The sequence below is a fragment of the Pristiophorus japonicus genome, chromosome 9, assembly GCF_044704955.1.
Source record: "Pristiophorus japonicus isolate sPriJap1 chromosome 9, sPriJap1.hap1, whole genome shotgun sequence".
NCBI lineage: Eukaryota > Metazoa > Chordata > Chondrichthyes > Pristiophoridae > Pristiophorus > Pristiophorus japonicus.
Genome location: NC_091985.1, coordinates 29,988,470 through 30,013,111, shown reverse-complemented (window position 1 = coordinate 30,013,111; position 24,642 = coordinate 29,988,470). Strand labels below are relative to the sequence as shown.

The following is a 24,642-nucleotide window of genomic DNA, read 5'->3' as shown; positions in this document are numbered from 1 at the left end:
CTACAAAATGGAAGCTACTGGGCAAGACGTCAAGGCAGTGTGAAGACAAGATGCGAGAGATTGATGGATCTGCAACATCAGATAGATCAAGAGAGCTCCCCCAATGTCACCCAAGGCTTTGTATTCAATGTCTGTTAGGTTATCAGCAAATAATCATCGACGCATCCATGAACTTATGTTCTCTTCATTAGGATGGCAGTGCTAACAGAGTGCAAGTGGAGTGGGGAAAGTCGGACCAGAAAATCTGATCATTCCATCGAGTCACGCACTGATGTTAATGTGCACATACTGGTGATGGTCTTTACATTTTGTAACAAACATTCTCTGAGGCAAAGATCTGGGAAAAAAAACTTTATTTGAAACACATTAGAAATGTAAAAATACAAATGAACATACATAACCAAATAAAAATAAATAGAGCCAATAGTATTCATACAAAATCAGGAGAAAACCATATAACTTCAAATCAAAGACAATATTACAAATTACAACACAAATGTATAAACACATAAATCAACACAAGAAAGTGAAGTGCTTAGCTAGCATATTTAGAAGTTGGAAAACTCACGTCATTGCTATTTACTAGAGAAGCTCTGTAGTATACCATCATTACTTTTCCATTTATGGGGTAAAACTGTGCTTTTGCTATTGTAATAGCTTCTAGCCAGAGAGAGAGAGCGAGAGAGAGAGAGCGAGAGAGAGAGAGCGAGAGAGCGAGAGCGAGAGAGAGAGCGAGAGAGAGAGAGCGAGAGAGAGAGAGAGCGAGAGAGAGAGAGAGCGAGAGAGAGAGGGAGAAAAAACACAGGCAACATTTGGTAGTCTCATTATCCCTTTCTCAAAGTTTGGAGAAAAAAAAAAGCAAGCATTTTTTCAATCCACGCAATATTCAAAAGGCAATTTTCCAACAGCATGTAAAGTTAGATTGGAAGCAATTATATATTGCCAGCCTAATGCCTGTTCCGTGTCATCAAGGGCAGACATTGGCTTAATATTGCACAGTGTTTTGCATCACTGAATTCACACCATTAATTGGTATGTGGTAAGCCACTACCTAATTTACATTAGTTAGAATACCCTGGTCAATCTTACTTGTCAAAACTGTGGAGTATAGTGTGGACTTGAGAAATATACATATTCACACCAGCACAGGCACCTCATAATACAATAATGTTGTAACTGAACAGAAATGAGAGAGAAAAATGATGCATCAATGCAAACATTCTTCATAAATATACACCTTGATTATTGCTTAATGTTCAACTATATTTTGAGTAAGAGCTTCAGAGTTAGAATGCTAGTTAGTGGATTGGGATAATCCACCGATGCAGAGTCCAATAGAAGCTACAATGACAATAAATTGAAGATTTCTCAGAAGTCTTGCTTGTATATAAGGCCATTGACAATCAACTTGGAAAATACTTCTTTATTTTGTGAACAAAATGGCCAGGGTTATTCTTTTTAGCATTATTTGGATCAGGTTAATAAAAAAAATGAAATTAGAACTGAAGGTACTACTTTTTAAATACACCTTTGGATTATCCACATGTACAAATGATACGATAGTGTGTGAAACCCAAATGGAATGGGGTTGGTGTTGCTCTCTCTCTTTAACTTTCCTATTTCTGCAATGTCTCATCTCCTGCAGCACTGCACAATTGATGCTGAGTCATGCAGCACTCCTTTTCCCCATAAAGGCAGTTTTTTGTAGAAAAAGCGGACAGTTTTTAGACCCTTTAGTAACAAAGCAAGGCAGTATCACCAGTGACTTAGGTACATACAAAGATCCATTCTTCAAAATATCTCAAGGGGGCTGTTCTGTACCACGAAAAAGTGACTTACACCAGAGACCACTCGTAACTGAATTATCACCATCACTCATGACAAGACTCAGCACCAATATGGATATATGCAGCATTCAGTCTGTCAGCAGCATTTTGTATTCAATAATTTAAAAGCAAGCTTGCTGGGCATATGATGGTTACAGCACACTGCAGCGCCAATAACACATAGTTCAGAGAGGCGTGATGTAGATCTGAGTCCGCCACTGCCAGGTTCAATTGCAGGTAGACTGTTAGAGGGGCCAAAAAGTTAGTAGGGAGAGGAGTCTAGGCTACACTAGTACTTCCTAGCAGCAAGCTCTCGGTAATATTAGTAAAAGACCTGTCGTTCTGAGTACAAAGAGTATATGGATCCAAGGAGGCAGCAAGGAACTGGAAAATGGTAGAGGGAGTCGTTCTACCAAAACACAAACATTAATTTAACCTAGTCAAGACATAACTAAATAGTTGTAAGTTGTTCTGATATTAAACCTTGATGGATTAAAGTGACTGTTTCCCTTAAAAAATGAAATGTGGAGTTTTATTTTGATTTTTGTGATCAATATAAATAGCACCAGTGCTGGAGATTACAGAACACCTTTGTTACTCAGTATTGACATCAAATGCTTTCAGCGAAGAATTGTACAGATCGCTTTACTATCTCCCAACCATGCATCTTAAACCCAACCTCAGAAATACACATCCTGTTTGCATTTTTCTGGTTTCCATTTCCCCAGCAGTCATTTCTGCTGCTGCTTCGAGTTACATTACAAGTAAAGATGAGTAAAGATGAGTAAAGATGAATACACTATGATTTTGCAACCATTAAGAAATGGAGAGATTGACAAAACTAATTTTACTTAGGGGAGCAGGATGAGAGATTCTTTCTACTGGTGGACAGGGGTTTGGGGTGGTTAGGAAGGATGGTTAGGAAGGAATATTTTGTGCTCATTATAGGTGAGGGATATCATTGCTGGAGATCGGAACACTTGTCACCAAGCACAGCTATATATGGAGTAAAGCTATCTCTGAAATACATTGCTGGGTATTGTAATCACAACCTCTATGATTTTTTTTCTATCAGTGCTATAGCCTTCTGAATGGAAATTTTATTTTGTTGACTCATGCCCAAAAAGAACTTTGTTGAGAATGCCCTAAATTCATTTCACATCGATGTAGCTAGCTCATATGGAGACTTTTCTCTCATTAGATGCTAAACTATACCAGAGAAGTGAAAAAGTGCACTGCCTCACTGTGCCCACTTAATCGATCAACAGTTTGCTTTTAAAAAAAAATATACACTAATTCACATTGATGCTGTACAATCCAAGTTGGGTAACTGAGATTTTGTTGGGAGTGAATCACTTTTGAGCCATTGATTTGTGAGTGGTCCTCTGTAAGGTTGATCAGTTCACTGCAGCACAATGGAAAGCATCCCAATTATTACTCCGAAGAACTGACAAATTACATTTGTAATCCTTCAGTCAAATTCTATGAAGCCAATGCAACTATTATGTAAATTTTTGCTGGTTTGTGATTTTGTTTAAATCTGATGGATAGAGAGAATAAAACGAAAATCAATTACCAACACAATGCTCCCATCCCATAGCTCACATGTTGTTGCTAATAGTGCAATAATGTATAATGCTGAAAATGTTGCAAACAGGACTTTTCAGCATTACAAGTTGTCAACCGACTTCTGATCACAGCATAAAGCACAGATTTTTTTCCAATATTACAATAATTGCTGAATATGTTTTCTGCTTTGTACAGTTAAGCAATATCCTATGCCGAGTCTGTGGTATACATACTAAACACATAAATAACAAACAGCAGTTCTTTGATTCAACAGAACATGTGGTTCAACTGACCAATATACTGAGCAGTTTGGCACCAATGTTTTTCGATATTTTTTTTAGCACGTATTGCCTATACACAAGTCCATTTTACACAGTGCTTAAACACAGTATTTTTATTCCAGTTTCAATAATAATGCCAATTTGCTTCTCCATTTTGTTTTGAAGACAACTCATGAAGGCTAGGACAGCTGGTGATGTGGTTCACATTTCACTGCACACATCAGACAATGTGTCCTTTCCACCCCCCCCTCCCCCTAATGTTTCATTATTGGATGGACGCAAAGCTTACGGCTGTAGCAAAATTAACGTGGTGAGGAAAGCACCACGGAAAGCAGGAAAATACCTCGAGGATAGTTAAATGGCAAGCAAAACTGTTCTCAGTAACACAGGCCAGATCAAAAATGTTGTGCCTGCCGGTATGTGCTCCGCCACTTTACAGACACCACAAATCAGTGTTACTCATGCAAAGAATCTTTGTCCTCCCCATTGTGTTTGTACTGGCTGAAATGGTTGCTGTAGTCAGCGTTAGAAGCCGTCATCTGAGACCGTCGGATTGGACTGAATTTGTGCTTGGGCTGTCCAGGCAAACAGCCACATGCTGAATCCAATGCACCATCTGGATCAATCATCACATTGATGGCTAAAAGCAAAAACGCAGTAGCTGTTAAATAAGTGTGATTTCAATGGGTTACACGTAACAATGATAAATCGGTCAGATTTTTCTGAACACTTTTTTAAAAACTCAATTTGTATTTCATATAAAATTATTATGTAACTATTTGTACTGCACTTTTTTTTTGACAGACAGACATCTGGCGAGAGAGTAAGCGGCTGGCATCGAGAGCGCGAGTGGCTGGGGGGGCGAGAGAGACATGGGGGGGGGGGGGGGGGGAGGGAGGAGGGAGATCAGAGGGGAGAGAGGGAACTCTGAGAAGACAGATCACGTTCTTCCAATCCCCTACAAGGGACATCGTTGGAATGGATGATATCCAGAAGTCACAACACTGTCACTATTCACTTCATATCCAATAAAACTTAACAATCCGTACACAATGCATGCTCCATCTATGGTGGGGCGGGGGGAAAGGATGCACTTGCGCTTGTGTAAGGCACTTCGGCTGGGGAGGCATACACTTGGACTGGGGGAAGGCACTTTGGCTGGCCCTTGCTGTCTTCTGCGGAGCTCTGTCCTCTGTCGTTTCAGGAAGTCAAAGTGAATCGAGTTACAATTTGCAAAGTCAATAAGACCTTGGGTTGGGCGGTTCCAGTTACACATTCCATTGAAACTTCAGGGTGTGGCTTATCCTCCGAGGGGACCAATCATAGACAAAGGGTGGAGCATAGTGGCCATTTTGGCAGTACAAATAAGCACGTCCATAAAATTAATGCTCACTCTCATCTCTGGATAGCATTTATTTTCTACAAGCAAATTCTAGTGAGTCCACAAATTGGCTAGACTCACTAAAAATTTGTCAAGGTAGGCAGTTATAGAAGAAGAGGTTATTTCAAAGGCTTATGACACAGTAGTAACTAAGTCAATCTTTAGACTTAAAGTGCTTGATATGACTGGGGTAAAAAGGTCTTTGGAACTGATTTTCAGTCAAGTTTTTCAGCAGAGGGAAACAGGTATTTTTTTTAATTAGGTAAAATGTACAGCGAGAATAAGCTATATTAGAAATCAAGTACAAGTTCAAAATATATAGAGAGAGCGAGAAAGAGAAAGAAACAGAATAGAAGTGAAGTAATTTATTTGCACAGCATATGAATAATACAACAATAAAAAAATTATACACAAGTAGCTTTATTTCTGTAATGTTAGGGTAAATGTATGGCCTGAAAGCCTTAAAAAAATGGCTTGGGAAACTGGAATACCCAGATCTGCCAAAACTCCAACAGCTATAATTCACCAGGTTGTGTATAATGTGAAAATCATTGAGCTTGCTATATTGGACCAAGACCACCACAAGGTACATGATGCATAGTCAATGAGAGGGGTAATATAATTCTGCCATTTTTAAATTACATTACAGAACCTGGTCATAACTAGTACTTGGTCAAATGCCAGTGAAACATCAGATGGCAAGAATTGAAAAGTGTAATGCCACTTACCTTGGAGTTGTTGCTCTACCTTTTTCAACTCCTGCAGGATTGATGATATCTCCTTAAAAAAAATAAGAAGAGTAATTCATGTATTCCAAACAAGCAGTTGAAACTTCAGATAGAAACGTAATATATTAATTTTAATCCGGGCCACAGTACAGACACTAATTGCTGATAAATTGCAAGACGGACACAACATTTTTTGGAAGAGTTGCAAAGAAAAAGGCTCAACATTTCACCATAAACAAGCAAGAAGGAATGAAATAATAATTTAAAGTGCACAGCTAGGGTTCACAGAAGGGCTGAATACAAATTCAGTGCTAAAATGACTCAAGATTCAGCAATATGAATAATTTTCAGATTTTGAAAGTATGGTATGGCCAAGCTCACCGTACCTTAAGCCCTGGGCTAGGCATCACCGTTATAAAGGGCAGGAATGTAACTCTTTAGAAAGTATAGTTGTTAAAACAATGAGGCCCAAATCCATTATGATACTACACACACAATTACTAACTGCATTTATATACAAGAGATTGCACTTTATCTCATAATAAAATAATGAGTTATATATTCCTGCCATATTTTAAATTATTAAATTTAAGTGTTGACCAAACATGACCAATATTGTCTGGACTGTTAAAAATGAAGCTAACTGCAAGACTGTAATATTAATGAGATTTCTCAATAAAGTACACATTCATTTCAGCTTACCTCAAGATCTTGTGATTTTTTTTTTTTAAATGAAATATAATTTTATAGGAACAGTCATTTTTCTTTCTTGTCCTGCTAAAGAAGTGCCATTTCTAGCAGATGGTATTGGAGCAGCAGGGGCTTTCTCTTCCCCCAAATTAATTCAGCTTGGAATGGGTGTATTACACAGGAGATTAAAAGAGGGGAAGGGAAAGAAAATAATTGACCCAGTAGCTCACCAAAGTATCTGTAGACTGAATGATCAAACCAGTTCTTTGCCCTACCATGGCCACATTTACAACAACAACTTGTATCTATATAGCACCTTTAACAGTGAAAAGTTCCAAGGTGCTTCACATGAGTATTAGGAGATAAAGAAAATTGACACCGAGCCGCATAGAGATATTTGGGCATGTGATCAAAAGCTTAGTCAAAGAGGTAGGTTTTAAAAGAGCGTCTTGAAGGAGGAACATAAGAACATAAAAAATAAGAGCAGGAATAGGCCATACGGCCCCTCAAGCCTGCTCCGCCATTTAATACGATCATGGCTGATCCGATCATGGACTCAGGTCCACTTCACTGCCCTCCCTCCATAACCTCTTATTCCCTTATCGTTTAAGAAACTGTATTTCTGGCTTAAATTTATTCAATGTCCCAGCTTCCACAGCTCTCTGAGGCAGCGAATTCCACAGATTTACAACCCTCAAAGAAATTTCTCCTCATTTCTGTTTTAAATGGGCAACCCCTTATTCTAAGATTATGCCACCTCGTCTCCCCCATCAGTAGAAACATCCTCTCTGCATCCACATTGTCAAGCCCCCTCATAATCTTATACATTTTGATAAGATCAGCTCTCATTCTTCTGAACTCCTGAGTAGAGGCCCAACCTACACAACCTTATCTCTGGAATCAACCTAGTGAACCCGTGTCTGAATTGCCTCAAGAGAAGAGAGGCAGAGAGGTTTAGACAGGGAATTCCAGAGCTTGGGGCCGAGGCAACAGAAGGCACGGACACCAATGGTTGAGCGATTATCATCAGGGATGCTCAAGGAGGTCAGAATTAGAGGAGCACAGATATCTCGTGGGTGGAATGTGGGACTGGAGGGGATTACAGAGATAGGGAGGGGTGTGGCCATGGAGGGATTTGAAAACAAGGATGAGAATTTTGAAATAGCAGCATTGCTTAACCGGGAGCCAATGTAGGCCAGCGAGCACAGGCTTTGGTTTTCCCAATATTCAATTGGAGAAAATTTGTGCTCATCCAGAACTAGATGTCGGACAAGCAGTCTGACAATTTAGAGACCGAGGAGGGGGTCGCAAGAAATGGTAGTGAGGTAGAGCTGGGCGTCATCAGCGTACATGTGAAAACTGACTGTGTTTTCGGATGATGTCGCCAAGCAGCAACATGTAGATGAGAAAAGGAGTGGGCCAAGGAGGGGGACACCAGAGGTAATGGTGTGGGGGCGGGAAGAGAAGCCATTGCAGGTGATTCTCTGCCTACAATTAGATAGATAAGAATAGAACCAGGCGAGTGCAGTCCCACCCAGCTGGATGACAGTGGAGAGGCGTTGGAGAAGGATAGAGTGGTCAACCATGTCAAAGGCTGCAGACAAGTTGAGAAGGACGAGGAAGGATATAGTCTGCCTTTGTCACAGTCACAAAGGATGTCATTTGTAACTTTGATGAGAGCTGATGTGGTACTGTGGCAGGCGCGGAAACCAGATTGGAGGGATTCAAACGTGGAATTCCGGGAAAAATGGGCACGTATTTGGGAGATGACAAGTTCAAGGACTCTGGAGAGGAAAGGGAAGTTGGAGATGGAGCGGTAGTTTGCAAGGATGAGGGGATGAAGGGTTGAGGGTTGGTTTTTTTGAGCAGAGGGGTGATGATAGCAGGTTTGAGGGAGAGGGGGACAGTACCTGAGGAGAGAGAACCATTACAATGTCAGCTAATATGGGAGCCAGAAAAGGAAATTTAAGTGTAAAAAAAAAACTTACACTTTTGCTAACAGGTTATCACAGACTTTCAGATTTACAGGTGCATCCCTTGTAACCTCCGCATGGTTAAACATGATGCAAATCACTGTCTGTTAAAATTTGAGATGCAGCAGTGCTTCTGTATTGGTGAGATGGAGGAAAACTGAAATCGGGTAACCAACCATGCTTCTAACTTTTGAAATGTATTAACACAACTAGCAGATTGTTGGGAATTTTTAAACTTTCATTTACAAAAGCTGAATAAAGTTCTTGAAAATAAAGCATTTTCTGAACTTTATGTAATGAATTGAATGCGAGCACATTGAATCCAGCCCACTTTAATTACTACTTTGGAGATAGGAGCATACTAGCAATATTTCACACTGTGGCAAAGATATTTTTATTAAGGCAATACTTCATGCTAATAGTCTTTTTATTGCTGTATTTGACAAGTGTCATCAATCTGCTGAACCCTAAAGTTTTAATTCTATATTTATTATTGGTATTATAACTCCTTCAATGCCCTCTCTAACTCGCTGCAAAATCACTTCAATCCAGTCATAGCCACAGTACCAATGGGACACATCCATTGAACCAGATAAGAGTTCTATGAAATTACGTAAAGGGCTACTGCCAGAAAATCTTAGGGAAAGATCACATTGCTGTTAAAAGTCAACTGGAATTTCTTTCAATATATCTTAAAATGCATCAACAAGGTTTATATTCCCTGCCAAGGCAGTGCTTTGGGTGATGTCACAACATAAGCTGCCAAGGGAGAAATGGCTGTCCCAGCCACCAACAGTCTGGACTTCAAACAGCAGTACAAGACTGACCACTCACAATATCCTCAAACAGGCTACGAGAACTATAGGCTCCCCTCGTCGTCAAACAGAGCAACTGATTCACATCACACAATATTACTGTGATAACCCAAATACACTTCTATAAGGGCAACAGGATCAAAGAGTCAGCTCGCAACCACAATAGTGGTTCAACCTCCAAGTGGAAATCTATATAGCTCTGAACTCAGTCAGCCAAGCGTACAGTCAAATGCCACTAAGCATATAGGGTAAAATGTAAATATGTCACTCATCCACAAGAAAGGCAAACCCACAGTAAAGCATGTTTCCTACAGACTCATCTTGTTAAATCCTGGTGACCTTGTCTGTAGCATCTCACTCCCAACCTGGTGCACAGATGGGCTTTGTCTATCACAAGTAGGCAATGCCCAGCGTCTCAACATCCAGCACCAGATAACCTAGCCCTTGTACTATCTTTATTGTAGAAAAAGCATTCAAAGTGAAACAGCCTGCCTAAAAGCTGTGCAAAAGGGAAAATTTTGCCAAGTGGATCACAAACCTCTTATCACATTGCTGTTTGTGGGAGCTTGCTTGTGCACAAATTGGCTGCCACGTTTCCTACATTACAACAGTGACTACACTCCAAAAGTACTCCACTGGTGCTTTGAGACACCCTACTGCAGGGACTTGAACACACAATCCAGGCTGGTGCTTCTGTGCTGCAGTCCTTTTGATAAGACATTAATCCGAGGTCCTGTCAACCCTCTCAGGTGGAAGTAAAGACCCCACAGCACTATTCACAGAAAATCAGGGGGCTCTCCTGATATCCTGGCCAATATTTATACCTCAACCAGCATCTAAAACAGATGATCTGGTCTTTGCTTTTTGTGGGGGTCTTGATGTGAGCAAAATTGTCTGCTGCGTTTCCTACATAACAGTGATTACAGTTCAACAGTGCTTCATTGGTTATAGAGAGCTTTGGGATGTGAGAGATTGTGAAAGGCCCTGTATAAATGAAAGTTCGTTCTTTTCGTGGCGCCAAAAGGTACGATTGAGATGAACACATCAAGTAGGGAATCACTGTTGCACTGTTACACATTTAGAAATGTGTAAATGAGTGTGGTTCATCATCATAATCACTCTGCAAATGCTAATTGACTACACCAATATTTATGTATATATCCTCACAATGCTGCAGAACAACATTTTACTGGCATGCTATCCACTTCAACAAATCTGAATACAAATTGCTGGCAAGACGTTAGGTTTTGGAACAGGATTACTTGTCTCAAAATGACAAAATAATTTTGTGTAGTGGAGCAGCAAGCAACTGAAGCAAGTGTTGTAATTGTATCATGGGCAACTGAAAAATGAGTATTGATGCAGTTTTCCAAGTGCTTAATGGCCAGTTTAAAACACAGGAAATTCAATTTGCGGTTGCAATTATCCTAGACTACCAAATAACTTTCCATCCCTCGCTTTTGCTACATTTAATTTCCTTTCTACCCTACCTCTTATAGCAAGTGTTCAATCTGTCTTGCCCACTTTGACAATTGAATCATTACCACAGACTCATTATTTATTAAAGTAATTCCAAACACTAACAGCATACTTTATAAATCCCGATGATAAATGTTTAAACCATCTTGTCCAAAAACTTTGTAATACTAAATATCTTCCTTAATTCTCATTACAAAACTGTGCTCCAATATTAAGAATTAGAACTGGCACAACTGGAAAACTCCAGGATCCTTTTTAGTTTTACATCTTAACTGGAGTTACTACTTTTTAAGATAATCTATTTTTCAATTCCACTGCAATAATGTTTAAAAATTAAACTTTCAATGACCTACACAGCAGTATAAGTTATTGTCTGTTTTAAGTTATGGATGTTGAAAGTTTACCGATATTACAAGACTTCAGTCTGACACAACACAGCTGGCTCACTGACCATGCGTCCAACAGCAATGATTACTCATTGGAATTTGTAGCAAGAGTCAGCTTGAGGAACTGTTCACCCTCTAACTATTCCTAGGATACTTTCTTGTGATGATTTATTTTGGATTAACTCCTTTGTTTCGGATTGTTGCTCTGCACTGGATTTCTATATTTAATAGAATGCTGCAAATCCCCAAAATGTGTGGAGAACGTGGGAATATCCACACATTTTCCACTTAAATTGTCTAAAGGAGCACTTATCTCACACATATACAACATGTATAGTACAAGATAAACACAGTTGGGCTTTACCCCAGGAGTATGAGGCATCCTGAAATGGAATACCCTGTATGATTCTACAAAAATGGAGGGAAAAAAAACCAGGCCAGTCATGCCCACCCAATCCAGACACAGCACAATCATGCACAGCATTGACTCCACCTCTCCCCAATCTCCTAAAAGAGGCAAGAAAACACGAAGGGAAAATCCACGACTTTTTAATTATTCAGGACAATTACAGTGGATCTTTGATAATTTAGTCACTAATATAATGTGAGCTCTCGGATGATGAGAAATTCTTCTTTTCAGGTCTAATTCAGTTTCAAAATGTTGTGTATTTGAGCTCCGGCCTTCTTATTCCTTCTCTTCATTCTACCACATCCCTGCACATTGGAATTTGCATCCTAACTTCACCTTGTTTCCTGTCACCCCACTCTCAAAACCTCCTCAAAAACTTACCTTGATGAGTATGCCTTTGACTACCTCCCCTAATCTGCATCCCTGATTTCACTGGCTCAGTGGTTCCCTTTGTAAAGCTCCTTAGAAAGTTGTTACGTGAAAGGTGCTGTTCTTATTGCTCTTAAGGTAGAACCCTTTACTGTTAATTCTAAAATTCAAACAGTATAGAGCATGTCAAACCCACACTTTAATTTGAAATATATACATACTTTTGATGATTTACATCCCAGTTTTATGAATACTTTTTTTTTGCATCTGTGGAGAAACATTTCAATTTGAAGATCTGGAATGTTCTGTGAAAAGGCGGTGGAAGCAGATTTAATAGTAACTTTCAAAAGGAAAACATTTGGAAGGCTATGGGGAACGAGCGGGGTGGTGGACTAATTGCAGAGCGCTTTCAAAGAGCCGGCGCAGGCACGATGGTCTATATGGCCCCCTTCTGTGCTGTAAAATTCTATAGTTCAATGAATTCCTCAATTATACGATCCTAGCTCCATTGCGTCCACTACCCCACCTGTTGTCTGATTTCATCTATACAGATGCCATAATTTCATCCAAACATATGCATTAATATGTCATGTACACATAACGTGCAGTATTGTGAATAGCTTTTTCATATTGAAGAATATGAACAGATATACTAGAAATAATCCTGTCATAAGAAACCTGACTGACTTGTGGGTTTGACATTTGTAAGCTGTGTTCCAACGCTAAGTGTGCATAGTATAACTGATTTTATGGAGCTTTAAAGTATAAAGTATAAAGAGTTCCACAGTCTATTATAACCCATGGGAGTGCTGCAATGACCATATCTTGTAAATATTGGTATGATTTCAGATCACATAATAAACCAGCTTCCTTTAAGTAAGGCATTATGTTGATATTTTAATATTCCTTTGATGTGTAATAAATTGCATCCTAGTAACATATCAAATGTATTAATTGACTTTGAATATTGTGAACATCAACATGGTTTTACTATATTCCCATCATACTGTGTTAAAGTCACTGATGCCTGAGCAAGTCCCTATCCATCTCTGCACCTTTGCTGCTCTCACTGCTTGTTGATTCTAATCTATGTTCAACCATGAGTATCCCAATACACAACTGTGAAGAAAATAGACTAGGAAAAGACAGCAAAAAGAGGGGGGAGGGCAGGGGGAGGAAGTGAAAGAGGGGAAAAATGTGAACATAGAGAGAGAGAGAGAGAGAGAGAGAGAGAGAAAGAGAGAGAGAGAGAGGAGAGAGAGAGAGAGAGAGAGAGAGAGAGAGAGAGGAGAGAAATAGAACGAAAGGAAAAGATGAAAGAATGAGAACACACAAATGAGTGGGAGAGAGAGAGAAAAAGAGAGTCAAAACACAAACAGCCTGAGCCATTTAGGGTAAACTATTAATTTCTGGTTAATCATTTGCTTTTAAAATCTTGAAACATGTAATTATACCTGAAAAACCTTATATCTGCCATGTTCTACTGTGAGAACAAAATATCAATTAATATTTATGTAGGGAATACACTCAAGTATGACAGAATGTTATTAATCTGAACAGCAGAGGGATCACAAGGAATAGTCAGCAAGAATTTAAAAGCAAATCAAGCATATTCTAAGATATAATGGAGATCTACCCGATCATTTTCCAGAACTTTTCCTCAGGAAACTAAATTAATAGGATGGAATCCATTAGGAAATGGCTTCATAGGGTGAATAAGTGTTCGTGTTCTTATCACAATGTAATTCCAAAATAATAATAATAATAATAATAAATAATAAACCAGAGACTCTGCTCCAACTCATCTGCTGTGAATATGAACAACTATCAAAACCATGGATCTTCTGTAACCTCAATTCTCAAGTCTTGTTCAAGGCTGCTTAAAAGGCAGAGCTTAGCAAGAGATATTCATTACTAGTGGGATGCAGAGCACAGCCATAAACCACTCCAGCTTTGTTCTTGTACACCAAGTTGTTTGAATTCCAATAGTTACTTACCCAATCATTACTCATTGCTAATCACTGAAAATCAGAGTTACTGCGCTTGCCTGGTGAAATAGCAGTGGAAACAAAAAATATATGGATTGGAACAGGCTACGGGGCGATCGAGACTCCTGCCGCTAAAGAATCCAGAACGGGATATGCATGACCACTAGCCTGTTCATTGCTGATTAATTTCTGAATGGCAACCGTTAACTGGTGTTAGGCCACTAACTTACATATTTAAGTTCAGCAGTGGGACCAATGTCTGCGCAAATCGGGCACATGCCGGCCCACTGATACACTGGTATACTTTATATCCGAAAAACAGGCACAAAACATACCAATTTCTAGCATTAAACTTGCTCCCCAACAATCGTGCATGCACATAGGGTTACAAACTAACAAACAAGCAATTATCACGTACACCAAAGTGGTGAAACATCTTCCCCACCTTATTTGACGTTTTCAAAATAGGAACTTCACTCTCGGATCGCATTTTGTTTTCAATTTCTTCCCAGTTTCTCTCTTCATTCTTAAACAAAATCCTACAAACGGAAAGTGTAAAATTTCACTAGAGTCACTGCAAGTACAAAAAGTAGAAGAAAAAATTAACAATGAATTTTTCCTGTGTGTTCTCATTTACTTGAGATCATAAAGTATATTTTTCCCTTCGGACTTACCACTTTGTATTTGTGGATCAGCATCAAGTGCCTCAAATATTCCTCCAGAGTAACACAAAACATCATCTCAAACAGCACTGTTAGTTCAGAATGTTTATTTAATGACATAAACTACATAAAATATTTTTTGTTAGCCCAACCCTTGCACTTCATCAGGTAATAATTTTCTGCCTGATCATGCAACGTGTTTTCACAGTGCCCCCCACCCCCATGACAATTTGCTCACAGAAATTAGAAATATTCAGTAAGCAAGGTCTTGGTGACATTTCCAACTAAAGCCAGCCAGAAAGGTTGAGATAGCATAAAGATGCTGCAGATAGGTTTAACATTAAATGATCGATGTGATGAGCAGTGATTTTTTTCAGAATTGTTAATTAAAAAAAATATGCTGGTTATGTTAAAAATGTTACTGTTATACACAATTTTGAATGAAGTAGGAAAATGGCGGCTGAAATGAGTAATTTGGTTGGGTGGTTTAGCCGTGCTTGCTCGCTGTTGATTAGAAGTGTTCTTATCTGTCTGAGCCAATAATGATTTTTTTTGTCCTATTTATGTGATACTTCTGAGGATCAATGCTTCCACAGCCACATTTTCAGGTATGATGTCTGAGAGGCATACACTATGGAAAATGGTACCCTGTTAATTATATAGATACTGAGGAGTAAATTGTTTAAAGTGTTTTCATATTGGATATTCTGCTGTAATTGCTTTGCAACTTGAGAACCCAATATATAAACAGACAAACTCATACCTGTCGGATCTTTCAGTTACACAAGATAAGTTCTATTGCAATCCATTAGCCATTATTGAAACTGTTTATCTACCTAGCTCAGTTCAACAGAAATAAATGGAACTCCACTATTTGGTGCTCTGGAGACTTTGATGCCAGAGCTTTTCACAATTCTATGAACAATGGGAGGGTTGACGAATAAATAATTGCACATTAGGCCAGGTTGAATGCATTATTAAGTTATAGCCTATTCTTGCTCTTATAATAAACTTGCTTAATAGATCTTATGCACAATCATCATATCATTACAACATTATTACATTTTTTTTTTGAACATCACACAAATAGTTATCCAGAGCTGAGCAGAGTGGCGCAGCGGAAGCGTGCTGGGCCCATAACCCAGAGGTCAATGGATCAAAACCATTCTCTGCTAGCTGCAAGATCATGTTCCCGATGGTGGGGAAGTCCAGAACCAAGGGGTCATAGTGTAAGGATAAGGGGTAAGCTATTTAGGACCGAGATGAGGAGAAACTTCTTCACTCAGAGTTGTTAACCTGTGGAATTCTCTACCGCAGAAAGTTGTTGCGGCCAGTTCGTTAGATATATTCAAAAGGGAGTTAGATGTGGCCCTTACGGCTAAAGGGATCAAGGGGTATGGAGAGAAAGCAGGAATGGGGTACTGAAGTTGCATGATCAGCCATCATATTGAATGGTGGTGCAGACTCGAAGGGCCGAATGGCCTACTCCTGCAACTACTTTCTATGTTTCTATGTTACTTCATTTAATATTCCATACTGAAATTTATAATGCAAAGACCATTAGTGACATCTGTGGGGTGCATAAGAATATTTGCCCTTTTGTACAATATCAGTTTATAATCAGAACCATAGATGTTTACAGCATAGATGTTTACAGCACAGATCATACTACCATCCAGTCTGTGCCAGTTCTTTGCTCGAGCAATCCAAAACTAATCCTACTGATGTTAGATCAAAATTTCATTATAGGCCAAGGTTTTAAAATTATCAATTTTTTTCCGATAACGCTCCTGTGAAGCGCCATGGGACATTTTACTATGTTAAAGGCGCTATATAAATAGAAGTTATTGTGGTTGTTTGCAAAACGATGCACCTGGTATGGAGCCTCGATTGATAAGAGTGCTATTGTCAGCACCTAAATTAATCACCAGAAAATTGGAAGCACCATAAATTGAGAGATCGGTGCTCGATTCTCCAATCTGTGCTCTAGTTGTGTAAGGCTTCACATTGCAAAATTTACTCTAAGTATCTACCAAGACACTGATTATGGCGAGCCAGATGATATGCTGTTTAATGCTTTGTAATATGGAACAAAACCACTGATTTACAGTGGACCAAAATTGTAGGCTCAAGATCAGATCTAAACTACTAGGGATCACAAATATGTGCACGGGGATGGATAGGCTGAGACCTGAAATAAGGTGGCTAGAAAGTTTAAAGGGCAGATTGGGCAGAGAGATTGAGGCTTGCTACAAATGGGTCAGGTAAGTAGAAAGGAGGCCTGCATTTGTAATTATAATGAATGGTACATCCTAACAAAATAAAACTAGTACAGAAAAAAACTACTGAATAGGAGGTGCTTCTCAGAATAATCTGGAAATTGTAAATAAGCTATATAGTGTTGTAAAATACTAGTTTCTAAAGGAGAAACATTGCTTTGTTCCAACAGATTTCTCCACCTGCGTAGTTGCATTTTACACACACTGGCAAAACCACTTTACTGGCTCATATTTCCTCAGCAGTAGAGGATTTATGATTCTGTGCAAGCTCAAGGTGGTGCAAATCTGTTAGAATTGATTTGGAAATCAATCATGCTAATCTGAGCTGCTGCAGCAGCCCTTCAAATCAATTCTCTAAATTAACTGAACAAAGCAAACACTTTCTTCTCCTGAAAACTATTTCCATTTTAAATACTAATACAAAAGCAAAATACTGCGGATGCTGGAATCTGAAATAAAAACAGAAAATGCTGTAAATCTCAGCGGGTCAGGCAGCATCTGTGGAAAGAAAAGCAGAGTTAGCGTTTCGGGTCAACGACCCTTCATCAGAACTGGCTAGTGTTCGAAAAGATTCTTGAGAAGCACTGAAAGGGGGAGGGGAAGAACAAAAGTGAAGATCTGTGATAGGGTGGAAGGCAGGAGAGATTGGAGACAGAAGGGGTGATGGGCCAAATTCAAATGATACCAGGAGTTAGAAAAAGATTAGTCGAGATAGGGTGTGAATGGCGGAATAATGATGACCAGCTGCCAGCAGTCATCGACCCAAAATGTTAACTCTGCTTTTCTTTCCACAGATGCTGCCTGACCCGCTGAGATTTCCAGCATTTTCTGTTTTTTTTACATTTTAAATACCATGGGGTACCAACAACTGGCCAACAAAATATTGCTCACACCAATGCACAAGTTGCATTCTTGGGCTTATTGACGATTGGGAGATGGTTGATAGGGCAGCAATTGGCTGGATTAGATTTATTCTGTATTTTGTGGATAGGCCATGTCCTCGTCAGGTAGATGCCAGTACCGAAATAGTTTGTCTACAGGGAGCAGCTAGCTCTGGTACACAGATCTTCAACACTACAGCTGGGATGTTGTCAGGGCTCACAGCATTTCCTATGTCTAGTGAATTCAGCCACTTTTTAATGTCACATGGAGTGAGGCAAATTGACAAGACGCTCGTATCTATGGTGATGGGGACACAGGAGGAATTACTGTAGACCCCCAAATAGACAGAGGGAGATAGAAGAGCAAATATGCAGTCAAACTTCTGAGAAGTGCAAAACTAATAGGACAGCAACAGTAGGGGATTTCCACTACCCTAATATTAACTGTATTATATTATAGAATCAGTATAAAAGGTATAGATGGTGCAGTATTCTTAAAATGCATTCAGAAGAAATTTTTTAGCCAGTACGTAGCAAGCCCAACAAGGGAGGGGGCAGTTCTGGACTTGGTTTTAGGGAGTAAAGCTGAGCAGGTGGCAGGGATATTAATGGGGGAGCATTTTGGTGGTAATGATCATAATTCAGTTAGATTTAGCATAGTTGTGGAAAAGGATAAAGGTAGATCAGACCAGGAGTAAAAGTTGGGGAAAGGCCAATTTTACAAAGCTGGAAGGTGATTGAGTAAAAGTGGACTGGAAACAGTTACTTCAAAATAAATCAGTGTCAGAGCAGTGGGAGGTATTCACGGAGGAGTTAGAGTGTTCAGAGCAAATATGTTGCCACAAAGAAAAAGGGAGAGAGAGTCCCAAATCTAGAATCCCCTGGATGTCAAGGTATATACAGGGTAGGATGAAGCAAAAAAGGGAAGCCGATACCGAGAGCTAAATACTGCAGAAAGTCTAGGAGTGTAAAACGTGCGAGGGTGAAATTAAAATGGAAAAGAAGAAAGCAAAGAGGGCAGGAAAAAAAATAGGCAAGTAAAATCAAGGAAAATCCAAAGATCTTTATAAGTACATAAAGAGCGAGAGAATAACTAAACCAAAAGTAGGGCCTATTAAGAGATCAAAAAGATAAGCTGTGTGTTGCGGCGGTAGACGTCGGTATGACAAAAGAGCAACATTGTAGTTAAAGGAGGAGTGAGAAATATTGAGAGATAAACAGTGAGAGGAAATATTATGTTTAGCATCTTTCAAATAGATAATTTGTCTCATTATTTATCCTGGCCAATATTTATGGACGTGTTAGTTTGCAACATCGAAAGCTCTGATTGGGTCCCCTTGACTTATCCTCCAAGGGGACCAGACACACCCAGCAGTTTCTCTGGAATGTGTAATTAGAACCGCCCTGCCTACATAATCAGTGACTTTTCAAAGTGTAATTCGAGCCATTCTGACTGCCGACTCAACAGAACTGAGCTCACTTGGAACAGACGGGGCTCACTCTCATGGGTCAAGACCTTCTCCCACCCCCACACCCAAGTGCCAGACCTTTCTCCCCCCTGCCCCCCCCAACCACCTGGACCAAGTTCCTGACCTTCTTCACCCCCACCCCAGTTCCTGACCTTCTTCACCCCCACCCCAGCTTCCTGACCTTCTTCACCCCCACCCCAGTTCCTGCCGACCTCTCCCTCACCCCAGCTTCCTGACTTTCTCCCCCCTGCTCAAGTTGTTGACCTTCTTCACCTCTTCGCCCCCCGCTGGTTCCTGACCTTCGACCTCCCACCCCGGGTTCCGTACCTTCTCGCCCTGCCCAAATTCCATCCCCACTCCCTTCGCCCTAACAAGTGTAGGGGGAGGAGAGGGAGAACGTGGTGTGGGTATAAAGGGGATGGGGTTGGAAGAATGTGATCCGTTTTACCCCTCTCGTTCACTCTCCTCCACTCACACTCTCGCTCTCCCCCTACACACACACTCTCTCTGCCCCAGTCTCTCTCACTCTCCGCCCCCCTTCTCTCTCTCTCGGCCCCCCTTCGCCGCTCTCCCACCCCATCCCTCTCTCTCTTTCAATTTCCTCTCCATCTCCCAGAAGGCTGCAAAAATGTTTGTGTAGATAATCAGAGCAATATTCTAGACTAAAGTCCTGGAGAAAACCCAAAAGCCCCAGTAGCAGGCTCAGGCTTGGGCAGCAGCCCCATGCTCCGCAACATGGTTCGGCCTCACTGCGTACTGTACATGCGCGACCTGATTGAGCACGCATGGGCAGAAGGACACGAAAATGTTTGTATACATAATCACTTCAAATATTTATCCCTCAATCAATGTCACTAAAAAACAGATTCTGGTCATTATCACATTGCTATTTGGCAGAGCTTACTGTGCACAATTTGGCTGCCGCATTTCCTACATTACAAGTGACTACACTTCAAAAAGTACTTCATTGACTGTAAAGCGGGGATGGGAACCAATGCAGGGAGACAGAGGGAAACAAAAAGGAGCCAAAAGCAAAAGACAGAAAGGAGATGAGGAAAAGTGGAGGGCAGAGAAACCCAAGGCAAAGAACAAAAAGGGCCACTGTACAGCAAAATTCTAAAAGGACAAAGGGTGTTAATAAAACAAGCCTGAAGGCTTTGTGTCTTAATGCAAGGAGTATCCGCAATAAGGTGGATGAATTAATTGTGCAAATAGATGTTAACAAATATGATGTGATTGGGATTACGGAGACGTGGCTCCAAGATGATCAGGGCTGGGAACTCAACATTCAGGGGTATTCAACATTCAGGAAGGATAGAATAAAAGGAAAAGGAGGTGGGGTAGCATTGCTGGTTAAAGAGGAGATTAATGCAATAGTTAGGAAAGACATTAGCTTGGATGATGTGGAATCTATATGGGTAGAGCTGCAGAACACCAAAGGGCAAAAAACGTTAGTAGGAGTTGTGTACAGACCTCCAAACAGTAATAGGGATGTTGGGGAGGGCATCAAACAGGAAATTAGGGGTGCATGCAATAAAGGTGCAGCAGTTATAATGGGTGACTTTAATATGCACATAGATTGGGCTAGCCAAACTGGAAGCAATACGGTGGAGGAGGATTTCCTGGAGTGCATAAGGGATGGTTTTCTAGACCAATATGTTGAGGAACCAACTAGGGGGGAGGCCATCTTAGACTGGGTGTTGTGTAATGAGAGAGGATTAATTAGCAATCTCATTGTGCGAGGCCCCTTGGGGAAGAGTGACCATAATATGGTGGAATTCTGCATTAGGATGGAGAATGAAACAGTAATTTCAGAGACCATGGTCCAGAACTTAAAGAAGGGTAACTTTGAAGGTATGAGGCGTGAATTGGCTAGGATAGATTGGCGAATGATACTTAGGGGGTTGACTGTGGATGGGCAATGGCAGACATTTAGAGACCGCATGGATGAAGTACAACAATTGTACATTCCTGTCTGGCGTAAAAATAAAAAGGGGAAGGTGGCTCAACCGTGGCTATCTAGGGAAATCAGGGATAGTATTAAAGCCAAGGAAGTGGCATACAAATTGGCCAGAAATAGCAGCGAACCTGGGGACTGGGAGAAATTTAGAACTCAGCAGAGGAGGACAAAGGGTTTGATTAGGACAGGGAAAATGGAGTACGAGAAGAAGCTTGCAGGGAACATTAAGGCGGATTGCAAAAGTTTCTATAGGTATGTAAAGAGAAAAAGGTTGGTGAAGACAAACGTAGGTCCCCTGCAGTCAGAATCAGGGGAAGTCATAACGGGGAACAAAGAAATGGCGGATCAATTGAACAAGTACTTTGGTTCGGTATTCACTAAGGAGGATACAAACAACCTTCCGGATATAAAAGGGGTCAGAGGGTCTAGTAAGGAAGAGGAACTGAGGGAAATCTTTATTAGTCGGGAAATTGTGTTGGGGAAATTGATGGGATTGAAGGCCGATAAATCCCCAGGGCCTGATGGACTGCATCCTAGAGTACTTAAGGAGGTGGCCTTGGAAATAGCGGATGCATTGACAGTCATTTTCCAACATTCCATTGACTCTGGATCAGTTCCTATGGAGTGGAGGGTAGCCAATGTAACCCCACTTTTTAAAAAAGGAGGGAGAGAGAAAACAGGGAATTATAGACCGGTCAGCCTGACCTCAGTAGTGGGTAAAGTGATGGAATCAATTATTAAGGATGTCATAGCAGTGCATCTGGAAAATGGTGACATGATAGGTCCAAGTCAGCATGGATTTGTGAAAGGGAAATCATGCTTGACAAATCTTCTGGAATTTTTTGAGGATGTTTCCAGTAAAGTGGACAAGGGAGAACCAGTTGATGTGGTATATTTGGACTTTCAGAAGGCTTTCGACAAGGTCCCACACAAGAGATTAATGTGCAAAGTTAAAGCACATGGGATTGGGGGTAGTGTGCTGACGTGGATTGAGAACTGGTTGTCAGACAGGAAGCAAAGAGTAGGAGTAAACGGGTACTTTTCAGAATGGCAGGCAGTGACTAGTGGAGTGCCGCAAGGTTCTGTGCTGGGGCCCCAGCTGTTTACATTGTACATTAATGATTTAGACGAGGGGATTAAATGCAGTATCTCCAAATTTGCGGATGATACTAAGTTGGGTGGCAGTGTGAGCTGCGAGGAGGATGCTATTAGGCTGCAGAGTGACTTGGATAGGTTAGGGGAGTGGGCAAATGCATGGCAGATGAAGTATAATGTGGATAAATGTGAGGTTATCCACTTTGGTGGTAAAAACAGAGAGACAGACTATTATCTGAATGGTGACAGATTAGGAAAAGGGAAGGTGCAACGAGACCTGGGTGTCATGGTACATCAGTCATTGAAGGTTGGCATGCAGGTACAGCAGGCGGTTAAGAAAGCAAATGGCATGTTGGCCTTCATAGCGAGGGGATTTGAATACAGGGGCAGGGAGGTGTTGCTACAGTTGTACAGGGCCTTGGTGAGGCCACACCTGGAGTATTGTGTACAGTTTTGGTCTCCTAACTTGAGGAAGGACATTCTTGCTATTGAGGGAGTGCAGCGAAGGTTCACCAGACTGATTCCTGGGATGGCGGGACTGACCTATCAAGAAAGATTGGATCAATTGGGATTGTATTCACTGGAGTTCAGAAGAATGAGAGGGGACCTCATAGAAACGTTTAAAATTCTGACGGGTTTAGACAGGTTAGATGCAGAAAGAATGTTCCCAATGTTGGGGAAGTCCAGAACCAGGGGTCACAGTCTGAGGATAAGGGGTAAGCCATTTAGGACCGAGATGAGGAGAAACTTCTTCACCCAGAGAGTGGTGAACCTGTGGAATTCTCTACCACAGAAAGTAGTTGAGGCCAATTCACTAAATATATTCAAAAGGGAGTTAGATGAAGTCCTTACTACTCGGGGGATCAAGGGTTATGGCGAGAAAGCAGGAAGGGGGTACTGAAGTTTCATGTTCAGCCATGAACTCATTGAATGGCGGTGCAGGCTAGAAGGGCTGAATGGCCTGCTCCTGCACCTATTTTCTATGTTTCTATGTTTCTATGTCCCATGGTCATGAAAGGCACTATATAAATGCAAGCCTTTTTAAAAAATAAATCCCCAGGTTCAGATGAAGTAGCAGAGACTCTGACCATCACTTTCCAATCCTCTCTGGCTACCAGAGGGCTGGAGGTCTGCTAACGTTGTACCTTTGTTTTAAAAAGGGGGAAAGGGACAGACCGAGTAATTACAAGTTAGTCAAGCTAACTTCAGTGGTGGGAAAATTATTTGAAAAATTCTGAGGATAGGATAGATCATCATTTAGAAAGGCAGAGATTAATCAAGGCATGGATTTGTCAAGCGTATGTCATATCTGACTATCTTGACTGAATTTTTTGAGGGGCCATAAGAAATAGGAGCAGGAGCAGGGCATTTGGCCCCTCGAGCTTGCTCCACTATTCAATATGATCATGGCTGATATGATCTTGGCCTTAACTCCACTTCCCTGCTTGCTCTCCATAACCCTCGACTCCCTTATCATTCAAAAATCTGTCTATCTCCACCTTAAATATATTCAAAGACCCAGCCTCCACAGCTCTCTGGGGCAGAGAATTCCACAGATTTACGACCGAGAAAAGAAACTCCTCCTCATTTTGGTTTTAAATGGGCGACCCCTTATTCTGAAACTATGCCTCCGAGTTCTAGATTCCCTCATGAGGGGAACATCCTCTCTGCATCTACCCTGTCAAACCCCTTCAGAATCTTGTGTTTCAATATCATCTCTCATTCTTCTAAACTCCAAGGAGTATAGGCCCAACCTGCTCAACGTTTCTTCATATGACAACCCCTTCATCTTGGGAATCAACGTCATAAACCTTCTCTGAACTGCCTCCAATGCAAGTATAACAGATATGATGTAATTGGCATCACAGAGACATGGCTCCAGGGTGACCAAGACTGGGAACTCAACAGCCAGAGGTATTCAACATTTAGGAAGGATAGACAGAAAGGAAAAGGAGGTGGGGTGACGTTGCTGGTTAAAGAGGAAATTAATGCAATAGTAAGGAAGGACATTAGCTTGGATGATGTGGAATCTGTACGGGTGGAGCTACGGAATACCAAAGGGCAGAAAACGCTAGTGGGAGTTGTGTACAGACCACGAAACAGTAATAGTGAGGTTGGGGACAGCATCAAACAAGAAATTAGGGATGCATGCAATAAAGGTACAGCAGTCATCATGGGCGACTTTAATCTACATATTGATTGGGCTAACCAAATTGGTAGCAATGCAGTGGAGGAAGATTTCCTGGAGTGTATTAGGGATGGTTTTCTAGACCAATATGTCAAGGAGCCAACTAGAGGGCTGGTCATCCTGGACTGGATGATGTGTAATGAGAAAGGACTAATTAGCAATCTTGTTATGCGAGGCCCCTTGGGAAGAGTGACCATAATATGGTAGAATTCTT

At 40.8% G+C, this 24,642-nt stretch overlaps 1 protein-coding gene across 10 annotated transcripts in view; it reads right to left on the bottom strand.

Moving 5' to 3' along the window:
- Nucleotides 1–427: 427 nt before the first annotated feature.
- The window catches only part of cep170aa (centrosomal protein 170Aa), a 190,719-nt gene continuing 166,504 nt past the window's right edge, over nucleotides 428–24,642 (bottom strand). For all 10 annotated transcript variants that reach the window (XM_070889228.1, XM_070889224.1, XM_070889226.1 and 7 more), the window contains 3 exons: nucleotides 14,340–14,433; nucleotides 5,786–5,837; nucleotides 428–4,316 (listed from right to left, as the gene is read on the bottom strand). In XM_070889228.1, coding sequence (XP_070745329.1) covers nucleotides 4,132–4,316; nucleotides 5,786–5,837; nucleotides 14,340–14,433 — 331 coding nt within the window. In that variant the 3' untranslated portion in view covers nucleotides 428–4,131. The remainder of the gene's footprint in view (nucleotides 4,317–5,785; nucleotides 5,838–14,339; nucleotides 14,434–24,642) is intronic.